At 47.1% G+C, this 27,714-nt stretch overlaps 1 protein-coding gene across 1 annotated transcript; it reads left to right on the forward strand.

The window, feature by feature from the left end:
• The first annotated feature begins 1,103 nt into the window (after positions 1-1,103).
• Got2 (glutamic-oxaloacetic transaminase 2) lies at positions 1,104-26,789 on the forward strand. The gene is made up of 10 exons (NM_013177.2): positions 1,104-1,310; positions 11,737-11,893; positions 13,595-13,723; positions 14,845-14,904; positions 19,265-19,426; positions 19,606-19,710; positions 20,414-20,564; positions 21,804-21,969; positions 24,833-24,983; positions 25,721-26,789. Exons 1-10 carry the CDS (start codon positions 1,222-1,224, stop codon positions 25,841-25,843), a joined length of 1,293 nt encoding a protein of 430 aa, NP_037309.1. The 5' UTR covers positions 1,104-1,221; the 3' UTR covers positions 25,844-26,789.
• Positions 26,790-27,714: the final 925 nt, after the last annotated feature.

The raw sequence follows: 27,714 nt of genomic DNA on the forward strand, positions 1-27,714 counted from the left end.
GTTAGGGGAGGCCAGAATGTTACTTCATGTAACAGCCTGGCAGAAATGTAGACATCCTAAAGAGACACTGCTTCTCTCCATTTGACTGTTGAAACATTGGCACCCAAAGAAATGGGAATTTCTCCAGGAGAGATTCTACACAGATCTAGCAACTGGTCAAATCGCCTTACACGAGTCAATGGTGGTCAGGACCTAGACAGTGGTGGTCAATAGCAGGCAGGACCACACGTTGACTGGGAATGTTTACATTGGAACCGCTCATCAGAACCGGGAAGATACACCGGATGTTTCTGTCCAACTTCCCAGTGTGGCCACATTGTAAATCTTTTTTCCGCGTTCCACTATTGATTTTACTTTGAGGATTAGTGGCTGGGCCTGGTTTGGAGCACATACAGTGGCCCCCAGATGCGATAACAGTGTCATACAACTAGAGCGACCGAGCGTAAATTAGATTGGTAGGTGGTTTGACCCTATACAGATTTCTGAGAAGTGTGCCTGGGAAATAGCCCATATTGAGAGTGGACTTGGTCAACTTGTGGGCCTGTCTCAAATTCATTCACCTACCCTTTAAAATGTTATTCATTTCTCCCCAACATAACTATGAAGATTTGACAAGCAAAAGTTTGTCGTTGGCCATGGGTTACTTTGTATTTTCTCACCAGGCCCTGGTTTTTTAGGCATAATCTGCTAATCTCAGTTAATCCCCAAAACTGCCCCACAAAATGTCCCTGCTGTCCTCTAACCGCGACATGGAAGCAATCTGGACCTTGAGAGACATGCATTTAGGGAAACTCAAGCTGGTGGGTTGAAAGGAAAGCCACATTGTGTCTTAAAGGCTGTGGAGCATTGGGAAAAAAATACTTCCTCGGGCTCAGGCTGTCTTCCCACCTTTCAGACTGGCACCCTAGCAGCTGCCTCTGGCATCCTGGATGGTTAACTGGAAGCACCGCGGACTGCGCATCCGCGCTCACAAGCTTCACAGGTTTCGTAGGCGTTGATTAGAAGTGTCCTTGCGAGTTTCCATGATCTCCGTGGAGGTGTCGTCGTTCTACCCCCGACCGCAAGGGGCCGCTGCGACATGGCTCGTTCCGGCGTGGGGCCGCTCTAGCCACGCCCAGGGAAGTCACTGTCTTCACCTTTTAGGAGCCCGCGCCTCGGTTTCAGCGGACGCTTCCCCTGATCTCCGTTCTACCACCATCCACTGCCGTCTTACCACCCACCATGGCCCTCCTGCACTCCGGTCGCGTCCTCTCCGGGATGGCTGCTGCCTTTCACCCAGGCCTTGCAGCCGCAGCCTCTGCCAGAGCCAGGTGAGCGGAGGGATACGGAGATGCAGCGGGACCGCGGGCCTGCCCCTGCCCAGCCGAACTGTGGACCCTGGGAAACCTGCACCCTACCCCGCGATCGGACACGCGCGCGCACCCTCACCCTCCCGTGTCCCCAAGGGTTGCCTGTCCCGGGTCTGAGAGTCCAGTGTCTGCGCCTCACGGTGACCCCAGGACCCCTCATCCCTTTCCTGCATCGCTGGACAGAGAGCCAGCGCAGTTCCGGGGGATGGAAATTGTGACTCTCGACTGCACCCGGACCCCCAATAATAGCGGGTGATGGGGGTCCAAGATGCGGACTCAGCACAGTGGGGTGCGGGGCGAGGGGTGAGCACGTGGGCGGTGGCGCTGGGCCATCCTCTCGCCGATTGGCTACGGTGCCGGAGCTGCCTGTCGCTGATTGGCTGTAGTGCTGGGGGGCGCGAGTGCCCTTGACCAGCTGCCCTGCGGGGCGGCGGGTCCACCTGTCCCGGTCCAGAGGGCTAAATCTGGCGGTGCTGTGTAGAAGCCGACCGCGGCAACGTACGTGGCCGAGGGAAATGTGACCACATGGAGGGAGGTTCTCGCGGCTCCCAGATCCGGCTTGCATCCGTGACCTTGGCGTGGTGCATCCTTCCCTCAGTGTCACCACACTAGTGCCTGATGATACCCCTCCCCTGGCGGATCAGTCTGGCCTTTGGATGGGAAAGGGTTGAAGTGTAATGCGCTTTCTTTGTTTTAAACCCTTGGGAGATTCGGCTGACTGGAAGCCATCGATCTTTCTTTGCATCTCAGTCAGCTCTTTCGTCCCTTAAATATTTCGTAACCCAGTGTCTCCGAGCCAGGCACTGGACCAGTTGCTGCTGGTGATGCAGCTGTGAGCAAGACAAGAGGACTGACTGGCTTTTTTTTTTTTTAATTTTAAAAAAAGACAAATGAGTCATCTTAAACAGAGGTGTACTGAGAAGAAAGTTCCAGGCCTATACGGGAACTAGTAACTCCTAATTCTTCTTCCGTGAGCCCCAGGAGAGCAGATTTGAGACAGTCTCCTGGAGTACTGCAGACACCTCCCCAGAGCACACGCTAACAGGAGCGAAGCCTACTTAACTTGTTATGGTTGCCTTCTTTTCTTTGAATGTGTTCAAGCAGTCTTCAGGCTAATAGAACAGTCTGTCCTTCCCAGAGTCCGCTTTTGGCTCCGTGCCAATGGGTGCCCTTTTAAGCCTGCCCACCTGAAGTGGAGAATGGGGGTTGGGGGGAGTTATGTATGCTGCAGTTTGGAGAATGAAAAAAAGGGCTACTTCTATGAGCAGAAGAAAAATCAGTTTTCCCGTTATTTTAACCCCGAACTATCCCTTGTTTTTAACGTATATACCTGAGAGACGTGACCTTTACTTAAACTACTTGGTGAGAGGGTGTGACTGCTTAGTGATTTCAGTCTGAGAGCCTGACTCTCGTCCCTTTTCTGTCATTTCCCTGTCAGATTTGAAGGGAGAGCAGAGACCTTGGCAACTTTGTCCTGAGTTGTATCTAAACACTTGCTTCAGTGCCAGGGTTACTATGTAGTCCTGACTAGCCTGAAACTTATACTATGTACACCAGGCCTGCCTGGGACCTGCTGTAGTCATCTTACGTGTACCTTCCTGGTGTTACTACAACCAGCTTCCTTTTCCCTTCCCCCACCCGGGATAGAACCCAGGGCCACGGTGCATACCAGGAAAGCACTGTGCCAGAGATATATGTCTGGCCCATGAAGTGCCTTTCACTTTGTATATTTTTATTTTAAGCCCGCGTTGTTTTTTTTGTTGTTGTTGTTGTTTGGTTGGTTGGTTGGTTGGTTGGTTGGGTTTTTTTTTGGTTGGTTGGTTGGTTTTTTTTTTTTTTTTTTTTGAACAAATGCAGCGTTTTAAATGTTTTTTTTTTTCATTTTTTAGATCAAAATCTACAAATCGTGCTGCAAAATATGTATCAAAAACAAAATGTTGGGGGGGGATTAGACAGGGGAATTGCCTTTGAGTTCAGGGCCGTTCTCCTGAGCCAACCTGTGCTAGAGTAGAGACTGTAAATAAGTAAGAAACGTTCCAGAAGCTGCTTCAGCCTCTGGGAAACACAAAGCGTTTGAAAGGCTTATCTCAATACTTTGTACCTGGCAGCTTTTGGTTGAGTGGTCACCGTTTGTTGCTCAATGTTTGTGGCCCTGCACCTCTGTCCAAAGGGCAGTGGTAGGAATAATTTTGTAGGCCACAGGTTATCAGTTTACCCCCTGGGAGCACTCTGGTTTTCATCTAATGCCATTTCTTCACAGATAGCAGAGCTCTCCCATGTCTGTAATCTTTAAGCTTTAAGGCTGTCCTTGACAGCCAAAGTATTCATTTCACTCTACGCTTCATGACAGTGATGTCGATAGGCAGGTGGCTGCATGGCTTCTGTCTGAACTGGGGGTGAGAAACCACCAAAGCCTATTTGAGTTGTTTCAAAGTCCGCGTTTCTCCCTCACAGCCTACAGTAACCCCTAAAAAGAGGAAAGGGAAGACTTTTTTTTTTTGGTTTTGATTAGTTTGGTTTTGGTTTCAGTTTTGTTTTTGAGGCCAGGGTTTCTCTGTGTAACAGAGCACTGGTTGTCCCGGAACTCGCTTTGTAGACTAGTCTGGCCTCAGAGATCCGCCTGTCTCTGCCTCCTGTGTAACTGGGATTGAAAGTGGGCTCCACCACTACCTAGCTAGGGAATCATTTTTTATTCCTTGCCTAGGGCTAAGAATGGGAAAAGATGAGGTCTCTTTTACTGAGAATGTAAAGTAATAACAGTAATTTTAAAGCCAGAAAAATAGGCGTTTGCCCATACGTTCCTGTGGCCATATGCTGTCTGATGGCACTACTTACTGGTCTCGCAGGGCTCTACACCAGTGGCTGAATGGTGACAAGTGAAACTGTAGTAATTAATGACTTAGAAACTAATGCAAGTTAACATCAGAAACTCTGTGCCTGGCCCCTCTGAGCATGTTTTCATTCTTAATACTGACCCTCTGAGGTAGACAACAGTTACGCCACATTTAACAGATGAGGATTCCTGAGATTGGGAGTCACCTCTCCTGCCTCTACTCACGAGGTTCATACGTGGGTAAGCTACTTAATTAAATCCCTGCACTTTGCCCAGGGCAGGCTGGTAGAAGACAGATGCCATTGAAAGAAGTAAAATCCTGAGAAATCCCAAGTCAGAAATAAAACCTGCTCTTAAAGAACAGAATCAACAGCCCACCAAGCATGGGTTCTGTTGGGAGCCCCAAGAGATGGGGCGGAGCCTGCCACCAGCATTACTCGTGAGAGTGAGGCTGGCTGGGGAGCACTAGCTGGCTGCCCTTTCCACAGGGCATGGCTGGCTAGGAAAACCTAGTGAGTAATTCACGGTGCCCCGCTGAAGCATTTGGCAGAGACTACATGGGTGAAAGAACTTGAACATTTCACCTACGTCGCTCGGAGCCTGATTTCTATACCTTCCGGGTTCTACTGCAGCAGCACAAAGCTTCCACACCCTCCACCTTTACTCTTAACCCTGTGTCTCACGCATTTTTTCTGCCTACCCCTCTCATCCTTAGCATTCAGCTCACAGGGCCCCTTTTCCCTGAAGACCCCCTAACTTTTTCTCCTTCGAGCACTTCGAGTGTCTTTTGGGGGGGGAGGTTCGCCAAAAACATACTCAGTTCCCTATCCCAAAGTCATCGCTGTGACTCACAGCCGGGCTGCACTGCTAATTGTCTCCCTACTGGTCACCCCACAGCTAGTCTCACAGGAAGTGGTTAATATTCTACTCTATAAAGCACATCAGCATGGCAAGTTTATAATCATCGCCTCAGGACACCTTAAAGCGGCTGTTCTTGAACTTTTTGCTGATTCTTGATGGGTTTCACATCACGCACCCCAATCCCACTCATCACCCTGTCTCTTCATATCTATCCTCTGCCCCTGCAACCTCCCCCACCACAAAAAAAAAAAAAAAAAGTATGGAAGCTCTAGTGTATCAATCAGTGTGACTCCCACAGTGCACCCTTATGCTCACGAATCTTGCAAATGTTCATTGCAATGAGTCATTAGTCTGTTTCGAGACCTCTGGCTTCTGTTACACTGTCAATACCGGATCCTTACTGGAACTCCTCTTGTATATCCCGGGGTGGGGGGGTTGCCCTATGTCTTAGAGAACCTGCAGGAACAGGCCTTTCACACACTCCAGCAGTGAGCAGGCCAATCAAAGCCCTGGATCTGGGCCTGGGTGGTAGCTTGAGTCGGTCAGCCCAGCAGCTGGGCACCACAAGGGTGAACTTCCCAGCACTGACCCTTGGCTAGCTCAACCACTACCACTGCCTGCAAGGGAAGATGCCTAACAGTAGCAAAATTACAGTTATGAAGTAGCAGTGAAATAATCTTATGGTTGGGGGTCACCATGACATGAAGAATCATATTAAAGGATCGCCAGCCCGTAGATCCCCCCACGCCCCCCACTCACACCCACACACAACAACTTTGTTTATGTAATATGTAATATGAAACTATAAAAAGCTTCTTGCTTGTTTCTCCTAAGAAAAGCAGTAAAATTATCTTTTCCTCAGAGGCGTAGTCAAGCATGAAGTGAAAGCCCGCGGTTTGATACGTTCGTGTACCCATTCTGCCAAGAGGGTGCATTAATTACAAGGGAAGCTAATCTTTTCCAGGAAATTCCAAACGCTGTTTTAAACGGAAGCCTGAGAATTCTTCTTGCCTATATTTCATATCTAGTTTCAGGAAGGCCACATAATAAGGAGCCGGCAGGTGAAATTTGATCATGTGACAAATAAGTTCATGACTACCTGGGAAACATGGGTTACCTGTTCGTCAAAAAAGACAGTAAAATATTAACATTAAATGTGCAATGTAGTTGTCTTAGCTTTGGGGACTAGGGAAATGGTTCAGCAGTTAAGAGCACTTGTTGCTCTCGTAAAGAACTCTGGTTTGGTTTCCAGCCCCGAAATGGAGTTCACACCCACCTATAACTCTGGTTCCAGAGGATCTGCTAGTTCCTTCTGACCTCTGCTAGCACCAGGCACGCACACGGTGCACATACATGCAGGCAAACACCTATACACAAAGCTAAGTCAGAAAATAATTCCTAGCCAGAAAATCTGGGTGAGGGGTTACCATTTAAAATCAGGGCCAAAACGGAGTTAGCATTAAGTTTAGGGAAATCTAGGAGAGCAACACAATACTGTCTGAGCTGACTGGGAAAGGTAAAAATGGTGTTTTATACGGTAGCAAGTAAAGCAGTCACTACACCAGGGAAACTAGGCCACCCAGATTGAACAAACTTCCAGACACGTTATAAATCAGAATTATAAGCCATACTTGCTTTCCATCCCGGACCTAAGCGAGTGTTAGGAAGGCCGCACCTGAGAACACACGGTCGACACTGACGAATGCACTCACCGTAGGAGACCTGGACACTTGCCATGAGGGAGACAGGAACTGCAGTACATAAGTAGATGCTGAGTTCTGCAAAGCTGTCTGCCAGGGCATATGAGGGTCCTGTACATAGCTCTCTGCTTGTTCTGAAGAGGCAATGAGGGCTCACCCCTCTAGTTGCCCAGGCTCCCATTACGACTCTCAAAAGGAGGGCAGGAGAGAGGAAGATTGGAACAGGATGTGCCGTCTGAATCTGTCCTCACACTCCCTTTCATACATCTGATACTGTCATAGGCCGAGGTTTCAGGCAGACACCACCACACCTGGAAGGTCAAAACTATTTCCATAGCATTGTAAGGTGTTATTTATGGTCACGCAAGCGGTTTTCTACAATTCCCGTTTTCAGGTGAGTAATAGCTAACAGATTTCTCAGGTTTACTTCCCAACACAGTAAATATTAATAGCTAAACCCCACACAAGTGGAAGCTTTGTAAGGAGCTGCGACCAGGCACTCAACTAGCCTACACCACCCACTGTGAGCTCTGAAACTGTGTTAATAGCCAGACACAGTAATCCCAGCGCTCAGGGGATCTGTGGGCAAGTGGCTTAACAGTTCCAGGCCAACCTTGGGCTACATAGAGGGAAGAAAGAGCACGTAGCCCTCGTGCCCAGTGGGCTTCTCCAGCCAGAGGCTGAAGCCACATCTGCACCTATGATCCCCAGTGCTCTAACAAATGCACCTCAGTAACTCCTGGTGCTGGTGGGAGTGAGAAATATGACCTGTTCAATTCTTCTAAGTCTAAACAAAATAAAATCCAGGGCTGGAGACATGGCTCGGTGGTTAAGAGCACTGTCTGCTCTTCCAGAGGTCCTGAGTTCAATTCCCAGCAACCACATGGTGGCTCACAACCATCTGTGATGGAATCCGGTGCCCTCTTCTGGTGCGTCTGAATTGACAGTGTATTCACGTACATAAATAAGTCTTTCAAAAAGAATAAAATCCAGACTGGGATTATGGCTCAACAGTAGAACCCTTCACTAGCAAATAATTAAAAAATGAAATATATTAATGAGAATAGGAACAAATAATTGTTCTTGAAATTAAAGCTTTTCCAAATAATTCATCCCATTTAATATAAATTTGACTTGTGCTAATTTGCAATATTGTTTTTCTTTAAATTTGAGAATTGCATACACGGATACCCTGAAATTGCATCACTTCTGACCTTCCCTCCCCCCACTCCCACTTCTTCCCATGACTTCACCACAGTTTTCCTTAAATGAACTTAGAAGCATTTTAGGAACTGGAGTTCCTGTAACTAAGTAAAAGTAATTTAGTTTTTACTCAGAACATCTGTCCCTTTCACCTGGGTTAAGTACTCCCCTAATACATGTTTTTCCTGCACATACACTGGTGCCGGGGAAGAATTGATTGCTGTAAGTACTGAGAACTATAGCAGAAGCCTGTTGTTTGAGGATTTTGTAATCCAGCCCGTCAGTTCTGTACAGAGGTAGAAAACATGTCAGTTAGGCACTTAGTCTTTCCACATTATTGACACACAGCGAGGGTGGGTTTTGTTATTTCAGCTGCAGAAATCCTAGCGTAAGCTCCAGTAGACAGAAGCACCTGAACTAGATTTAAAACCAAAGAGCTGGGCGTGTGGCTCAACTGGTAGAGTCACGCTTGTCTGCATGCATAAAGCCCTGGGTTTGAACCCCAGCCACGACACAAGCTAGACTAGTGTCGCACTTGTTCATTTGTTTTCTCTAGCTGTGTGTGTGTGTGTGTGTGTGTGTGTGTGTGTGTGTGTGTGTGTGTGTAGGGGGCAGGGAGAGACTTGTCAGCTCTTAATAGACTTCTGCCATTCTATAGAACTCTACAACATTCAGCATGAAAACATAAACTGTCATTGGTTGCTGCTGCTATCTTGTTGGCCACGGGCGAACTAAAAACAAAAACAAAAAAAAGAATATCAAGGAAAGCTAAGCATGGCTGTTGAACATTCTATTGCACCTTGGGATTTACCAAGAGCCGAGGCAAGACGACTACTCTGGCAGTACAGTCACCTGGCCCAGGTGACTTCAGTGGGTCAAGTCCTGGCTGTGCAGGCAGGCAGCACTGAGTCCAGATCACTAGCACCCCTAGACAGTGTCTAACTTTGGGGTGTTGCAGGATATTTGATCATACCATGAACCCCAAGATTGCGTTGTTTACTGTAAAATCCTGCTTCTAGTTGTGTTGTGGCTTGGCCTTAGCACGCACCTTTAATTCCAAACAATGAAGATAAAATTAGTTCGTAGAAGAAAGCAGCCATGTTTGAAAGTGATGTCTAGTTGAGTGTGGCAAGGCGACGAATCAGAGGAAGATTTGACACAGCAGAGCAGAGAGAAAAGGGAGAGTTTTTCAGAGACAGGTTGAAGACAGAACAAACTAGACAGGGGAAGACAGAATGAGACAGAGAAGGAGAAGGAGCCAAAATATCAGAACAGATCGCCAGAGTTAGTTTGAGGCTAAGCATAGCAAAAAGTCTGAGAGGGCAGTTTGAATCATTCGGCTTGGAGAGGAGTTCTCGCCAGAACAGCTGAGTTAAGCAGCCTGCCAGAGTTCAGAAAGAGCTACAAAAGGTGACTTTATTCAGCAGTAAGTCTTGGGGGCTAGCTTCCACGACTAGGCCTAGGTTTATATGGAGGGAGTAAGCCTCTGAGATCACATCAGGCAAAAAGTTACTTTTATGAGGTGAGTGCTTCTGCCTGTGGAACCTGGAGTTCAGTGGCCAGGCCGTCTAGCCAATGGCAAGCTCTAGTTCTAGCAAGAAACCCTGACTCCAAAATAAGGTGAAATTGGACTGAAGAGATAGTCCAGGGTTAAAAGGGCTTTCTGCACAGTCATTGGTAGTTCTGATCCCGACACCGGCCGTCTTGCACACACCTGTAAGCATAGTTCTCAGGAGGGTGGAGGCCTGTTAGAGCTTGCCAACTTCGAGCTTAATGAAGAAAACATAAGGCATTTCTGGGTCACGGATATCCAAAGCACAGTTAAGAAGGATGCTGATTTAGGGAAGTGATAGGAACTGGTGCTCCTGTAGGGTTCTTGATACAGGCAGTTGGCTGGTTTGTAATACCAGGCATCACTATGACAATTTTGGAATTTAGGTTTCTTTTTTTTTTTTTTTAAGTATATAAAAAGGGGTTGGGGATTTAGCTCAGTGGTAGAGCACTTGCCTAGCAAGCGCAAGGCCCTGGGTTCGGTCCCCAGCTCCGGAAAAAAAAGAAAAAAGGGAAAAAAAAGTATATAAAAACGTTTTCATTTTAATCCCAGGTGTGGCACATGGGGCTGCTTCAGGACTGTCCACAGTAGCTATGATTTGCCTCGTGCTCTGGTAGAGGCATGGTTTTGTCAGCCGCAGATACTTTCTGCCGTTGTGTGATGTTTGGAATTCTGGAGACTTCTCAGAGGGTATATAAAGGCTAGGGCTCCAAGAGGTAGGTCGTTGGTTGCTATTGGTTAAGGTTTGCTAAGCAGTCATGCAAAAAGAAGAAACAAGAAACTAGATATCCTGACCACGAAGAACAAACTTGCCCCTACGGAACGAGACACCCCCAAATCAGCAAGAAGTAGTCCAACAAGATAACTCGCCCCTTTCCAACCCTTGACTTTATTCAGCGATCTCTTTCCTTTCCTCTCTATCCTTTTTTTTTTTTTTTTCTTATCTAGTGTTAGGGGGTGGAAGGGTAGAAGGAAAAGGGGTGGAGAAAAGTGGAAGACAAAAAGCCCTACACAAAGTAACAGTCACCAACCACAAGGCATGAATTTCCTCTCAGAGAAACAACTGCACGGCTGGGGATCGTTGCAAGATACACAGTATCAGTCTTGCATGCTTGGAGCCATCTTGCCCTGGCTGGTCATTGTTGTGGTTTGTCCGTTTTAAGGCTGAGTAGGACTACTGGTGGCTCCTCCCCCTTGGCTGCTTGCAGAGCATTTTCCAGAGGATACAATGAAAGCTTCACAGGAGACGGCTTCCAGATCAGTTTCGCCAAGTCTTTCGGCTGGCATGTGTTATTTCAGCTGGGGCGCCTTACCTTTTATAGTTCCGGGGAGAACGGCAATGGTCACATGAGTTTGGGAGTCTCTGAGGCTCCCCTGATCAAAGGAACGTTTCCTGTGCCTGGCATTCTGTTAGATGGTCTAATGCACTTGGTGAACATGGTCATCCAAGTGGCATAGCATCATACAGTGTGTAAATGAAATGAAAAATGTTTCTCTGTGGCTTTTCAAACATTTTAGAGTTATTTACCACACACACACCCCTTATTAGCCCCCCTCTCCCTTTCTGCTTCCCAGTTAAATCCCCACCCTCATTTTTCCCATTTCCCACACTTTATAGCACCTGTGTCCTGTGCCCCTCCCTCTCATACCTTTGTCTCCTTGGTTCCTTTTATCTTCCTGATTTCTGTGATGACTCCAGGTTATATACTTGTATCTAAAGATTCTGAGGTAGGGAGAGAACATCTGACTCTGGGTCCAAGTTACCCCATTCATAACTTACTGGTTCTGTTCACTTACCTGAAAGTTTAATTTTTACTTTTCTTTATAGCTGGATAAAAAGTCACCACGTATATGAGTCACATCCATTAATAGCTGGAAAAAAAATGTTGGGTTTTTTTTGTTTTTTTTTTTTTTTTTTTTTTCGGAGCTGGGGATCGAACCCAGGGCCTTGCGCTTCCTAGGCAAGCGCTCAACCACTGAGCTAAATCCCCAACCCAAAAAAAAAAAAATGTTTTAATCCTGTGGTCGCACCCTATCCTACCCAAAATCACCTGGGTGCTGTCTTTCTGCATCTTGTCATATCTGTGTAGAAGATGCTGATCTCCAGTCTTCTGAAGGCTTTCATGCTATTGGATAGCTGGTGCCTGTTCTGCAGCACACATGCGCCAAAATGGCAGAGACATACCTGGCTGTAGGAATCTAGCTCATGTGGCTGAGGTAAAATATTTCTCATTTCAGCTCCTGGTGGACCCATGTTGAAATGGGACCTCCAGATCCCATCCTGGGAGTGACCGAAGCCTTCAAGAGAGATACCAACAGCAAGAAGATGAACCTGGGAGTTGGTGCCTACCGGGACGATAACGGAAAGCCTTACGTGCTCCCCAGTGTTCGGAAGGTGAGCTTGGCACTTGTCTCCTGCTGGCGTAGGGTGTGGAATCTGAAGGGAGCCAAAAGGAGTGCTGGACTTGGAGACCCCCAGGTCCTGGCACCGGCTTTGTGAATCCCCTGGGTTTTTCTAGACCATGATCTTCCTTAGCTGTGAAAGTGGATCAGAGCTACAAGGCCTGCTAGATTGTAAGTCAGGCATGGTCCCTAATCCTGAGAAGACACAAGAGGCTCTCTTAATGAGAGGAATGGCCAGCTGTGGGTGCAGCTACACTTATTTCCATTCCTCTCATCATGATTTCTGTGGCGAAATCCACAGACCCAGAGAGGCATGCCCTGTCCACCCTTCCTCAACTACAGGATAGCGTCTTTCATTCTCAGTTTTTGTTACATTTTCAAAAGTTATTGGAGGCTGGAGATATTGATGTGATAGTGTTTTCTGGCCTGCAAAAGGCCTGTGTTTGATGCCCAACATCACAAGAATTCTAAAAATGTATTCAGTGATTGATAAGCTATTATAGGCTGAGCCACAACCCTTACTGCCCATTGATAAGTCGTTGCTGCAGGCTGGACCACAGCCCTTACTGCCTACTCACTGATAAGCTATTGTTGTAGGCTGGACCACAACCAAGCATTATTGTCCATTATCTCCATAATTCACCACAACCCTGTAAGTTGGGAAGGGTGACAATCTTCCCCATTGTCACAGTGAAAGTTCCCGGACTGGCACGTACCCTGACATTCATTTCTTTTATACATTCAATTGGATTTTGTCATCTCACATGTACCTCACACATTGTTCATAAGTTCCGTTCTTACGCACTGCAAGAGAGCCCTCTTATGTTGAATGGTAAACAAGAAAGACTTACCTTTCCATATAAGAACCTTTAGCCAGGACGATGGCACATATGCCAGTAATTGTGCTGGACATGGTGGCACATTATCTTTAATCCCAGTTCTCAGGGGGCAAAGGAAGTCCAAGGTCTGCCTATTCCACTTAGCAGGTTCTAGGACAGCCTAGGCTACATAGAAAAACCCTGTCTCAAAACAAGTAAAAAAGAGAAATCTCAGCACTTGGGAGGCTGAAACAAGATGTTGGCGGGTCCAAGTCAGCCTGGATGTCTTAGCTACTTTTCAGGTGCTGTGGTAAAACAGAGCGACCAAGCAAGTCTTAGAGTGTTTAATTGAGCTACGACTTCAGAGTCCGTGACGGCAGAGTGACTCCATGGTGGAGAACACCGGAGAGCTCACATCTCCATCTGCAAGTAAGAGGCAGAGAGGCACACACACCTCCTCCAACAAGGCCACACCTCCTAACCCTTCCCGAACAGTTCCACCATGGCTATTTAAACAAATGAGCCTGTGGGACATTCTCATCCAAACCACCTGACTAGATCATATAAGGAAACCTTACCTCAAAATAAATAGAATTTATTTCACAGAAATGATATTAAAATATAAAGCAGCAAAAAGTATTTCCGTTCTGTAAAACAAAATGTCAAATATTCCACTTATCCTTCTGAAACAGTAACTTCATATGGCTTGCCAAGTACCCCGTCTCAGCTGAGCAGGAAGACCATGAGGGCCCTGGAGTTCATAGCCAGCCTAAATACCAGCGTTGCTTCTGACATTTACTTCCTAAACCATTTATTATCATCTTAGTAGGACAAAGTCAGAAGAAAAAAACTAAGACTTATGTTTTCTTGTCTAGGCAGAGGCCCAGATTGCTGGGAAAAATTTGGACAAAGAATACCTACCCATCGGGGGACTGGCTGATTTTTGTAAGGCTTCTGCAGAACTGGCCCTGGGCGAGAACAGCGAAGTGTTGAAAAGCGGCCGGGTAAGCCAGGAGGGCTCAAGCTTGGTACCTGCTGTGTTTACATACGTGGTGATTTATGTGTGTGTAATGGCCGAGGTGGCCATGCTTACTAATTCCTGTCTGTAGACAGAAAGTCTAACTGTATTGGTTATCATGAACACTTGACAGAATCTGACTGAAAACTTTGGCCGAGCTTGCTGTTGGTGATGAGTTTCACCTTTTTTACGTCGCGTGTGCGTTAGAAATGCCTCTCTGGGCCTTGTTTTAGGCCTATAATTAGTCCCACAGTCATGTGTTCAGCTTGGACAGGAGAAGCAGCCACGAGTAGACCGTGAGGGCGGGGCTGGGATGACTGTCCTCTGCTGCTCTGTCACAGGACATGGGCAGAGAGGCCATGAGCCTAAAATACAGACACGCGCACTGACTGTGGTTTACTTTCTTTTGTAAGAAAAAGGGGAAATGTGACTTAATGGATATACTTTCAAATGTATTTCTCTGCCTAAGAGAGACATAAGATGTGTATTAATAGCTCACTGGTGGAATACTAGCCTCCCACGTGTAAAAGCCCTAGGTTCAGTCCTCCGCACCACACAGAATAAAAGCAAAGTATACTAACATTGTCCTAATATATGTGTTGACTAGCTGTTTAAACATGGTATTTCTAAAATAACGTTTGGATACAGTGACTATTTTAGTGTTTTTATATTTCTGTGTGTAGAAATCACTCCTTTATCGTATTGAGAAAGAATTTTTATATCCTAAAATTTTGTCTTACACAGACCGCATGCACACCATGTGTAGACCTCATGCCCCTATACACATGGCATACACAGTACAAATAACGGAACAGGGGCAGGAAAGATGGCTCAGTGGTTTAGAGTACTTGTTGCTCTTCTAAAGAGCCTGGGTTTGATTCCCAGCACCCAGAAGGCAGCTCACGACCATCTGTAACTCCAGATTCCAGGTTCCAAAGGACCTGATGCCTCCTGACTTTCCAGGGCAAAGGGCATGAGAATGATGTACGAACAAACATGCAGACAAGATACTCACAAGTAACTATAACTACACACATAATCAACTATCTGAAAGAATGACCTTCTGAAGTGTAAGGGTAGCGAGACTGACTCTGTGTCTCCCTGCAGTTTGTAACTGTGCAGACCATTTCCGGGACTGGAGCCTTGAGGGTCGGAGCCAGCTTTCTGGTGAGTGGAACTCCTTCAAGAATTTCAGTAGAGGGCTGGAGAGATGGCTCAGCGGTTAAAAGCACTGACTGCTCTTCCAGAGGTCCTGAGTTCAAATCCCAGCAACCACACGGTGGCTCGGAATCATCTGTAATGAGATCTGATGCCCTCTTCTGGTGTGTCTGAAGACAGTGTACTTACATAAAACAAATAAATCATAAAAAAAAAACATTCAGTAGACGGTTAATAGGACTTCCTAGCCTGAGTGTGGCTACTCAGCCAGCACCAGGCTTCCTCGTTCCACGGAACTGGCAAGTTTCCTGTCTTCTGGTGAAGAAGGTGCCATGGGGAAATTATAAGGAGTAAAGTAATAATAAAGTCAGTGTGTTGAGCATATAGTAAGATTTGGGGGTGGGTGGGTGGGTTGGTTCTTGGTTTGGGGGTTTTTGTTTTGTTGTTTCAGAACAGAGTCTTACAGTCTATCCCTGCCTGTCCTGGAACTCAACTCTGTAGACCAGGCTGGCCTCAATCTCAGAGACCCACCCGCCCCTGCCCCCCAGCTGCTGGACTTAAAGGTGTGGGCCACTATTCACAGCATGCAGAATTAGCAGGGAGCATGTATTTTAACTTACTCAATTCACGTCTTAGTCAGGGTTTCTGTTGCTACATCAAAAACACTGTGATCAAAAACTAAGTTGGGGGCTGGAGAGATGGCTCAGCGGTTAAGAGCACTGGCTGCTCTTCCAGAGGTCCTGAGTTCAATTCTCAGCAACCACATGGTGGCTCACAACCATCTGTGATCCCTCTTCTGGTGTGTCTGAAGACAGCTAGTATACTCACATACATAAAATAAATAAATCTTTTATTAAGAAAAACAAACAAACCAAGGGAGGAAAGGATTTGGCTTACACTCCCTCCACATCACTATTCATCGATGAAGGATCCTGGAGACAGGAGTTGGTGCAGAGGCCATGGAGGCATCCTGCTTACAGACTTGTTTCCTTGGCTTGCTCAGCCCACTTTCTTATAGAACCCGGGATCACCAGCCCAGGGACGTCTCCACCCACAATGGGCTGGGCTTTCCCCCATCACTAATTAAGAAAATGCCTTTCAGTGAGATCTTATGGAGGCATCTTCTCAGTTGAGATTCTCTTTCAGATAACGCTAGTTTGTCAGGTTCACATAAGATTAGCCAGCACAGCTAACCCCTTGTCAACTTGATACACCTGTCACCTTTAAGCCACAACTTTCTTTTCATATTCAACGCCAGGATCTCACGATGAAGACATAAGTTACTTTAAAAATCCCACAGGCTTAACAAATTCAGACACATTAAAATTTCAGTCTCTTTAAAAATATCCAATCCCCTCTATAATCCAAAATCTCTTTTAAAAACAGCTTTTCAGCTGTGGGCTCCTGTGAAAATCAAAATTAAAGACCTTCAAGAAGGAAGAACCAGGGGCTGGGGATTTAGCTCAGTGGTAGAGCGCTTACCTAGGAAGCGCAAGGCCCTGGGTTCGATCCCCAGCTCCGAAAAAAAGAACCAAAAAAAAAAAAAAAAAAAAAAAAAAAGGAAGGAAGAACCGGAGTTGGAGAGGTGGCTCAGTGGTTAAGAGCACTGACTGCTCTTCCAGAGGTCCTGAGTTCAAATCCCAGCAACCACATGGTGGCTCACAACCATCTGTAATGAGATCTGATGCCCTCTTCTGGTGTGTCTGAAGACAGCTATAGTGTACTTATATACAATAAATAAATAAATCTTAAAAAAAAAAAAAGAGGGAAGGACCAAGGTACAGTCATAATCTGAACCAAGAAAAGCCAAACTCCAACAGTATAAAGAACTCAATAGGGCTGGAGAGATGGCTCAGCCATTAAAGGCTAGGCTCACAACCAAAAATATAAAGAACTCAATGTCCAGTTATCTGGGATTTACTCATAGTCTGTGCTCCTCCAAGGGCTTGTGTCACTCCAGCTCTGCTCTCTGCAGCACACACAGCTGGTCTTCGAGGCTCTGGCACTCACTGCTGCTGCTGTTCTTGGTGGCCATTCCATGGCACTGACATCTCCAAAATGCTGGGGTTCTTTCCTGCAACTGGGCTGCACTCTCACCAGTAGCCTGTCTTACTTAGGGTTTCACTCTCTGAACAGACACCATGACCAAGGCAACTCTGACGAGAACAAAGTTCAAAGTCTCTGAGATTCATCCAATCACTTAACTGTAATTCCCAAAGCAAAACAGGAAAGCAGCTGGGCAAACTCCAAACTCTGCATCTCCATGGCTGCCGTCAAAGCAGACTTCAGATCTCCAACTCCTTTTTCATTCTTGTTGTAACAAACTTCTGTCTCCCTGTCAACAGCTTTCCTCAGTAGATAGACCACTGTTCTGGCATCTTGAACATCTTGGAGTCTCCAAGACAACTTCATTGTTACAGCTTCTTGTTCCAATGTCTGGGATCCACACATGATCTTATGGGCTCCCACAAAGGACTAGCCTCACTTCTTCAGCTCTGCCCTCTGTACCATTCTCGGCTCAGGTTGATCTACTCCACTGCTGCTGCTGTTCTTGGAGATCATCCTATGGATCATCCTATGGCATCTCCAATACGCTGGGCTCTTCTGCTGCAGCTAGGCTTCATCCATAACCTCTCACAGGCTCTCTTCACGCTGCCAAGCCTCTATTCCTTTGCACGACCCCTTCAGTCCTGGGCTGTCAACTGCAACTGAGGCTGCACCTTCACCGGTGACCTTCCACGGCCTCTCACAGTGCCCAGCCTCAGGTGCTCTCCATGCCTTCAAAACCAGTACCACCTGGGTGACGCTCACACATTACCAAGTACAGCTACTGCACGAGGTACAACTTTGGCTGCCTCTGGAACACAGCTCCTTTGTCCTCTCAGAAAACACTTCCCAGAAGATTTTACCCCAGTGATGTTGATCTTTTCTTAATCGCCACTAATTTTTTGGCTCCAACTGACCGGCATCAGTTGTCCCAATAACGCTTTTTATTTGGACTCAAAAGCCAGAGCCACTTGGCCGAAGCTGCTGAGTTCTGCTGTTTGCTGGGGCTGGAACATGGCCCCCTCGTTCTATTACATTATCACCAGCTTCCTCTTTTCCAATTCCTTCACTGCTTAAACTAGGCTGTCCTGGATCTTGCTGTGTAGATTGACCTTGAACTCAGAGATCTGCAAGCCTCTCCTAGGGTTAAAAGTGTGTACCAGCATGCAAAATCTAAATTTAGCTGGGTAAGATCTTGACCCTTAATTTGTTATCTCCTTGAACACAAGATTTAGCTCCATTTCAATTCCTGGTGCCCCTTTAGTACTCGAACCATATGTTTTCTTTTTCCTTTCTTAGACCTGTTTAAAATGTTCTTCGAGACTTAACCAGAATGCAAATCTCTGCTGGGCGTTTCTGAGACTTCCTTTGTCAGTGCAATTAATCTGAGTCTCTTTACCTTAGCCTCAGACAGACTCTTCAGATAAGGGGGAAAGGTAGCCACATTCTTCATCAAAATACCACCAAAGCAGTCTCCAGGCCATATATTGAAATTCTCCACTGAAACCTCTTGGGCCAGGTCCGCACAATTCAAATTACTCCCAGCAACAAAGTCTTCCACATTCCTACTAGGATAGTCCATTAAGCCCCATTTAAAGCATTCCGCTGCTCTCCAAACCCAAAGTCCCGAAATCCACATTCTTCCGAACAAAAGTATGGTCAGGCCTATCACAGCAATACCCCAGCCCCTGGTACCAACTTCAGTCTCAATGTTTTATTGCTGTGAACAGACACCATGACCAAGGCAACTCTCATAAAAACAACATTTAATTGGGGCCGGCTCACAGGTTCAGAGGTTCAGTCCATTATCATCATGGTGGGAGCATGGGGGCATCCAGGCAGGCCTGGCACAGGAGGAGCTGAGAGTTCTACATCTTCCTCTGAAGCAGCCTTCATTCTAGCAGAAGACTGGCTTCCAGGCAGCTAGGATGAGGGTCTTAAAGCCCACACCCACAGTGATATGCCCATTCCAACAAGGCCACACAGACTCCAACAGGATCACACTTCCAGTAGTGCCACTCCCTAGGCCAAGCATATGCAAACCATCATAACCCACAAGATCCCACATTAAAGCATAATAAACAACATAAATAACTTTAAGTGCGTGTAAGGTGACATAAGACTAGCTAGCAGATTCCCCTGTAAGGAACTTTCAGTTGGCGGGGCCTGCACAGGTGTTTTACCTCATAGCCAGAATAACTCTCTGAGTCTGGCTTCCACCCAGGCCATCTTGCTACAGCCCATAGGGAAAAACATCTCGGGAAAACATTAGCATTTTGTTCTCTTTCTTCATTTCCTCACTCCCTTTTATTCCGTCTTCTAGCAAAGATTTTTTAAGTTCAGCCGAGATGTCTTTCTGCCCAAACCATCCTGGGGAAACCACACGCCCATCTTCAGGGATGCCGGCATGCAGCTGCAAGGTTATCGATACTATGACCCCAAGACTTGCGGCTTTGACTTCTCTGGAGCCTTAGAAGACATATCAGTAAGTGTGGCTTCCCAGGCCAGACGTTCGGTGTCTCCCAGCTGGTTTCATTATCTGACTTAGAGGAGGCCGGTTAGCTCCTAGATTCTTGTTCTCACTTCTCAGTTAACAGCGACCTGTAGGGTGTCGGCTGTTTCCTTTGAAGCTTCACAGCAAAAATCTCCATTGTTTCTCCTTAGAAAATCCCAGAGCAGAGTGTTCTCCTTCTGCACGCCTGCGCTCACAACCCCACGGGCGTGGACCCGCGTCCAGAGCAGTGGAAGGAAATGGCGGCGGTGGTGAAGGTGAGGAGGATTAAATCAGTCACTGCTTGCTTAACCCTAAACCTGCCCCCCAACCCCACACATGGATAACTGCCAGGAAGGGTTCTGAAATCGACAATATGGGAATAGTTTGAAAATCGTTTTCATCCTTCAGCCTGGATGTAGTGAATTCTGATAAAAATGTCGAGAACGTGTCTTTGGCCCAGCAGCGGTTGTAGCCTAGGAGGCCAGCTGGTGGCTCCTGTTTGTTCTCGTCAGTGGCTACATGGTAGTCCTGTGAGGCCCATCTCTGTGCCCCCTCCTTTGCTCGGCCCTTCGCCCAGCATTGCCTTTGCTTTGAGAGGAGCTGGCTGTGACCAAAGACACTAATTCCCAGAGAGAATTCCTCTGCCCCCATTCTTACTGCTTCTGTCAAAACCCTCAGCTTCAAACAGAGTAAGACCCAGAAGCAGCCAACAGGGAGAGCTCCATAAGGTCATCTCGTGAGCCCCAGGATCAGAAAGACTGATGCTAGTCCTGCCCAAAAGTCATATCCCGCACCACCGCGGGCCTGAGGAGCCATGGCCGTAAAGTACGGTGATAAATTAACTCTGGCATCAGCCACGTGTGGAGAAGCTGCTGATGTGTTCGGGGAAGTCAGCACGCCTGGTGCTGACAGCACATACAGTAGCCCGGCATCTGCAGGTGGCCTGCCTCAAACGCTGGTCTTCTTGTTCCTTCCCAGAAAAAGAATCTCTTCGCATTCTTTGACATGGCCTACCAAGGCTTTGCCAGCGGCGATGGTGATAAGGACGCCTGGGCCGTGCGGCACTTCATCGAGCAGGGCATCAATGTCTGCCTCTGCCAATCCTATGCCAAGAACATGGGCCTGTACGGTAAGCCAGAGGGCCCAAAGTAAGGCGTGTTCTCAAACGAGAGCTTGGGGAGAATGCCACAAAGCAGAGAATCTGCAGGGACAATTCACATGCTTGTGTGCGCACATTTGCAGGTCGCCAACGCACAGTATTCCTAAGATGGGGAGAGTACTGTAGATTTTCTCAGGCATATATATCTTCAACATCCTGAAATTCCTGTAGTGAAAAAAAAAAAGAAAGAAAGAGAAAAATTAGTTATATCCGCATGCAAAGTAAGTGATACAGGAGCCAAGGAGTTAAATACAGTAAGAAGCCATCCTGGGCCAGCAATAAGGCTCAGTAGGTACAGTGCTCACCACCAAGTCTGATGACTGAAGTTCACCCCACATGGTTGAAGGAGAGATTGTCCTCTGACCTTCACATACACACAGGGGTGCACCACAGCAGCCCCAGAAAAAAATAATTAATAAATAAATAGAAAAGGTAATGCCAAGCACAGTGGCACACACCTTTAATCCCAGCACTCTGGAGTCACATGCAGGGGAATGTCCGTGAACCAGCCTGGTTTACACAGTGAGTGCCAGGCCAGCCAGGGCCACACGACGACACCCTGAAATTATCAAAGAACTAATAAAAGAAAATTTTAAGTTGAACTATATTATCAGTCCAGAAAATTACAATTAAAAGTCACATACAAAGAAATCATAAAAATAAATAAAATTTTGAAAAGGGGCAGAGCCGTGTTTGTAATAGTGTGTGCCTTTAATCCCAGCACTTGGTAGGCAGAAGCAGGAGGATCTCTGAGTTCCGAGACAGCCTGGTCTACAGAGTGAGTTCCAGGACAGCCAGGGCTACACAGAGAAACCAGCTTTGTGGGGGGAAATTATTTTTAAAAGCCCCCGAATGCTTTCTGTTGTGGCTCAATTCAAATTCACCATTCTGACTGGTCAAACACTGTTTATTTCTTATATATTTGGTTGTGAGCCTAGCCTTTAACGGCTGTGCCATCTCTCCAGCCCACAGTTTATTTCTAATAAGGAACTGTTCGTCAGGTATGGTAGCTCACACCTGTGATGCAGTCTCTGGAGGCTGAGACAGGAGAACCACCTACCTCCATGCCAGTCTAGGCCACAGAGCGTTGATACTCTGTCTCAAAACAAACGGCTGTTGTGGTTCCTCTGACAGAAACAGATACCATGTAGCGAATGCCACCACCCTTCGTTTCAGCCTGCTAGAAGATCGTATCCTCTGCCTTTTCAGGTGAGCGTGTGGGAGCCTTCACTGTGGTCTGCAAAGATGCAGAAGAAGCCAAAAGGGTGGAGTCACAGCTGAAGATCCTGATCCGCCCCTTGTATTCCAACCCGCCTCTCAATGGAGCCCGGATCGCCGCAACCATCCTGACTTCTCCAGACTTGCGGAAGCAATGGTAATGATTGCTAGCTGTTCCGTGCCGCCTATAGTTCCATATGTGGAAGAAGGGGATGGAAGAGAAGGGTGTGTGCATCTTGTTGGCACAAATAGGTTTAGGTATCCCCCACCTTAAAAGAATGGCAGGTTCTTTTATTCTGTCATCTCTGCATTTAGTAAATAAAACCTGCCTTCCCTGGAATTCAAGCTCAGTTGAAGTACCTGGCACAGGGAACTCCCTCCAAACGATATTTCTGTATCGTGATGCTGGAGGTGAGACCCAGGGTCGCATGCAGGTAGGCCAGCACGCATTGTGCTATATCCCCAGCCCCTGTACTTTTCCTCGCTGACTAGCACTGAATCGACATTTCTGCATACTTACATTTTTTATTATCTATACTCAATCTCAATACCTATTTTCTCATATTAATCTGTTTTTTAATACCTTTTTGAAGCTTTATTTATTTTGGACTAGAGAGATGGCTCAGCAGTTAGGAGCACTTTCTGCCCTTGCAGAGGACCTAGGTTCGATTCCCAGCACCCATGCAGTGGTTCAAAACCATAACTCAAGCGCTTGCCTAGCAAGCACAAGGCCCTGGGTTCGGTCCCCAGCTCCGAAAAAAAAAAGAATAGAAAAACAAAACAAAACAAAACAAAACAAAAACCATAACTCAGCCCCAGGAAGACCAACCTTGGCTACAAAGTGAGTTTGAGGCTTCCTGGACTACATGCAAAGCTGACCAAAAACAACACCAAGTAGTGTTCAGGGCATCAGAGGAGACGGCCTGTCAGGACGCACTTGATGGACTTTTGTGAGAAGTCAGAACTTGATTCTCTGGAGGGTGGCAGGGTTTTGCTAAGTGAGTGATGCATGTGAGATACACAGGTCACATGCTCAGTCCCTATAGGACCCAGCTCTTCAGACTGAATTAAGTTGGGTGGCTCTCGTCACCAGAAGGTAAAATCCTGATCTCACTCGGGCCAGGAGCCACCCTGCCCTGACCAGGATTAATGATGTCGCTGAGGTGACGCCAGCTGCTGGCCACTGTGTCTCTGCTTGCTTGCTTGTTTTCCTTCTTTTGAGATAACGTTTCACACTGTAACCCAAGCTGTTCTCAAAATGCAGAAATCTACCTGCCTTTGCTTCTTAAGTGCTGGGTGTAGCTGGTCTTTGCTACTTTGTGGGTTCTTTTTCCCACCCTCTATCCTCTCAGCCTCCCTCCCCTTTCACCTCCTATCACTGGATAGGAGAGAAAGAAGGATAGAGATAGAGAGAGAGATCCCTGAGTCTTAATTCCTTTCTTGTCTCTTCTTTGAGCGTGACTACTAACAGCCCTGCAACCAACCCCTCTGAGTGACCGATAACCACCCGCTCTGCCGATTGGGGCGCTAGGATTTATATACCCTCTGGAAAGTTCCCAGAATCCCAAATGTCACACAATCTCAGAAACTATCTGCAGCTGGCAGAACCACGCCTCTGCTAGAGGCAAATAAGTCATAGTCGGCCGCTGTGGTCAGTCCGAAGCAGCCACACATCCCCCACATTCAGGTTAAAATGAAAACATATTCTAATATTTCCGTGTTCTTTAAAGAAACCAAAATTTCAGAATTCTCACTACACTGGGATTACAGGTGTTTATTTACCACCATTCCCAGCTCTCCGGCTCAAATAAAAACATTATTTGGGGCTGGAGAGATGGATCAGTGGTTAGAGCACTGGCTGCTCTTCCAGAGGCCCTGAGCTCAATTCCCAGCAACCACATGGTGGCTCACAACCATCTGTAATGGGATCTGATGCCCTCTTCTAGTGTGTCTAAAGACAGTGACATACATAAAATAAATAAATCTTTTTTTTTAATTATTTAGTCTCTCCTTGGCAGCCGTCACCTCCGATATAGCCGTGCATGATGTTGTCATAGAGAGATTATAGATGAAAGTGAGCATACATCCCCAAGAGATAAATTTTCGGTGTCGTCAGAGTGGTCCGGTTGGTAAAAGGTCAACAAGCAAACCCCTGCAGGGCCGTGGGAATGGATTGTAGCTGGTGGTTCTGAGAACAGGGAAGACTGTTGGGAAGCAAGCAAGTTAAACTGTCCCCTCCAGTCCCCTCTCGTCTGTGACCGTCCTGCAGCCCAGCACTGCTCCGCTGGCGCTGCCTTGTGCCACCGTGGCTTCTACACGTTTGGCTTTTGACATCTGTTGCAACCATTTTCGGGCTGTGACCACATCTCCAACCTCAGCACCTGCTGTACGGCGGAGGCCGTTGTCTCCATCATGAAGGCAGGGATGTTTATTTCACCACGTTTAAAATCGTGTCATGTTTTACTGTTTAACCAACAAATTAGTGTTCCCATTTTCTTTTTTTTTTTTTTTTTTTTCTTTCTATTTTTTGGAGCTGGGGACCGAACCCAGGGCCTTGCGCTTCCTAGGCAAGCGCTCTACCACTGAGCTAAATCCCCAGCCCCTTGTGTTCCCATTTTCAAATGATACGTCCCTGTGTACTCCAGTACGAGTTAACGATGATAGTTAAACTCTCTGGGGCTGGAGAGGTGGCTCAGGTATTGAGAGCCTTGGCTGCTCTGCCAGAGGACCTGGGTTCAAACCCCAACCTCTCCATGGTGGCTCACAACCATCTATAACTCTAGGTCTAAGAAATGCAACGCTCTCCTCTGGCCTCCAAGAACACCAAGCACCGACTTACCCCCGCCAATCAAAGCACTTAAAGCTTAAAAACATCTTTCTCTTCCTCGACCAGCACTGACTATGTTGAGACTCGAGGACTAAGGCATTCAGGAGAAGAGCTCAAGTGGAAGAGTGCGGGCCTCTCACTTAGGTGTGGGGCTTGGCCAGGGCATGACATCCCCCCTCTGCCTTCCTACCAGGTTGCAGGAGGTGAAAGGCATGGCTGACCGCATCATCAGCATGAGGACCCAGTTGGTCTCCAACCTGAAGAAAGAGGGCTCGTCCCACAACTGGCAGCACATCACCGACCAGATCGGCATGTTCTGCTTCACCGGCCTAAAGCCTGAGCAGGTGAGCGCTCCCCGTTCTCCACAGCCGCCCCGCCCTTTGCAAACCAGGATTTGTCCTCGGTCACCTACTAACTCAAGTGTCCTTAATTTAGAGCCCTCTTAGGTAAAGGGGGCATGAGGTAGTTCTGGGTGGTGATGGTTGGTTTTGTGGTGGGGCTGTGTTGAGAGGTAAGGTTTTAACATTGCCTCATCCTGGACTTGGGACTGCCTGGTTTCTAGCTCTGCCCTACCCCACCCCCATCTTTTTTTTTTTTTTTTTTTTTTTTTTGGAGCTGGGGACCGAACCCAGGGCCTTGCGCTTGCTAGGCAAGTGCTCTACCACTGAGCTAAATCCCCAACCCCAACTTTAAAGCTTTTATGTGTTTGTCTGGTTGTTTGTTTTTGGTTTGGTTTTGTTTTTGAGACAGGGTCTCACAGTGTAACTCTGGCTATCCTAGAATTCACAATGTGGACCAAGATGGCCTCCAACTCAGAGATCCACCTGCCTCTGCCTCCCGAGTACTGGGGTTAAAGGCATGTGCCACTATGCCTGGCTCCTACTTTTTTAACATATTTTTCTGTCCCGTGTGGTCAGAGAGTCCGTTTCAGGATCAGTTTTCTCCGTCTACCATATAAGTTCTGGGAATAAACCCAGGTCATCGGGCATGGTAGCAAGCACCTTAGCCTGCTGAGCCATCTCGCAGCCCCATCATCCTGCTTTAAAATCGCTTTGGTTGCCTAGCTCTTTTCCTTCTGCAGGTGGAGCGGCTGACCAAGGAGTTCTCAGTCTACATGACAAAGGATGGTCGAATCTCTGTGGCCGGGGTCACCTCTGGCAATGTGGGCTACCTGGCCCACGCCATTCACCAGGTCACCAAGTAATCACCAGGTGCAAGGAAACAGAGATCACTTTCCCTTCAGCCTTTGCTCTCATGAGAGTCACGTGCAGGGTGAGGGAGGGTGGATGGTGTTGAGTAGATCCTGTTTTCAACCACGGTGCATAACTCCTGTCGATTGAACGCGTTCCTCGGAAAAGAGGTAGGGCAGAGGCTCCCACGGCTGATATCTGGAACTTCGTCGGCTCTAAACCAAACTCTCCCTCATCCTTTTGTCTCCAGCTTTTCTGAAAGTTTACACATGCAAAAAAATCACAGCACCAAAAACCTGTCAGCATGGCATAGGCACAGGTCAGAAGCTTTACCTGAAGCCTCAGGTGGTGTCAGGGGTTCCCCTGTGGACCCCGGTAGAGCCTCTCATATTAGAGGCTGTAAGAGAAGAATAACTAGTTCTGTCATTAACAGTTGTCGAGTGTGTCCTCGTGGTGTGGAGCAACTGTGTCAGCAGACCACATTATGGAAATTATGCTTTACAAAAACCAACAGGGACAGTAGAAGATGTAATGTCTTGTCATGGCTGTTCTGTAGCCTGGAGTTTCATCCCATTCTACTGCTCGGTTGACCATCAACCTCATCCTTAGGAGTGATCTAAGAATAAAGAATGTAGTTTTTCTGTTCATGCCATAACCTTCTGTCTCAGCAAAGAGCCGGGGAGAGTGGGACCCTGCCCTTGATTTCAGAGTCCTCTTCAGTGATTGATTGGCTCCTACGGGGGTGGGGCCTCTGCCCAGCTGGACGTCCTCATTCATCCTGACTGCAGCCTGTCTTCACATGAGTCAGACATGCAGGGTAGGATCGGAAGGAGCTATTCTGGGGTTTGTATGCTACCAGCCCGGCTCAGACTCAGCCCTTGGGAAAGATAACCACCATCTGCTCTAACCGTGTAGACGTACCTGGTTTTCTCTGTTACAATAAAATTACTACAGACCCAGCCACTGTCTGCTTTTCCACTTAATGGGAGGAAGGGGTAAGAGTGGACATATATTCCAAAAATCCGAAGTCACGTTCAGCTGACTGTAAACCAAATAATGTATCAGCTTTCTAGTCCCAACCAGAAGTGCATCTTGCTCTTCATGCTGACTTTCAGCGAGTCTGGTCCAAAAGTGTGGTTCCTCAGAAGTCAGGAGATCTCCTAAGGAATCTTGCAGAAGGATTGAAGAGGGACAGAGGTGACTCCAGCTGTCTAAAGGAGTTGAGGTCATAGTTAAATAAATGGTGACATGAACTAGATCTAGGACAATCATGGGTTAACAGCCCCCGTCCTCAGTGAGGAAGATTAATATGGGAAGGGTCGGCACTATGGCATCAATACACTAGGCTGTAGCCATAAGTTTTAATATCTTAACTTGGAAGAGGTGAACAATGACTTCAGGGCTTTATCCCAAACCGTGAGGTTATCTCCATTGCCCACTCCTGTCTTTTACATTGTTATTGCTCTGAGATTCCCAGCACACTGCTCGGTGACCTCCATGTACATTTGTGCGTTCATTGGGGGGAGGAGGTATATATGGCACCCTTGTGAAGGTCTGAGGACAGTGTTGAATGTCAGTTCTGAAAGGCCTTCCACACCTTTGAGACAAGGTGTCTCACTGGTCTGGAATTTAACCATATAGGTCAACCTGGCCAACAAGTTTCCCCCGATCTTCCCACACAGGAGCACTCTGCTATGCCCAGCTTTTTACATCAGTTCTGGGGATCTGAACTCAGCTTCTGCTTGCAAGACGGTTCTGTGTTCTTAGTCCTGAGGGAAGGGTGGAGGGTGAGGCATCACAAAACAAAACAAAAAAAGGTAACAAAGTTCACAGGGGAACACAAAAGACAACACATAGGCCAAGAAATCCTAAAGAGGGGGAAGAA

This window comes from Rattus norvegicus, chromosome 19 (genome assembly GCF_036323735.1).
Source record: "Rattus norvegicus strain BN/NHsdMcwi chromosome 19, GRCr8, whole genome shotgun sequence".
Classification (NCBI taxonomy): domain Eukaryota; kingdom Metazoa; phylum Chordata; class Mammalia; order Rodentia; family Muridae; genus Rattus; species Rattus norvegicus.

Bases quoted from the DNA above. Each gene is read 5' to 3' on its own strand.
- Got2 (NM_013177.2), top strand. From the start codon at position 1,222: ATGGCCCTCCTGCACTCCGGTCGCGTCCTCTCCGGGATGGCTGCTGCC. The intron at 11,894-13,594 runs GTGAGCTTGGCA...TTTCTTGTCTAG, and splicing joins TGCTCCCCAGTGTTCGGAAG to GCAGAGGCCCAGATTGCTGG. The intron at 14,905-19,264 runs GTGAGTGGAACT...TCCGTCTTCTAG, and splicing joins GGGTCGGAGCCAGCTTTCTG to CAAAGATTTTTTAAGTTCAG.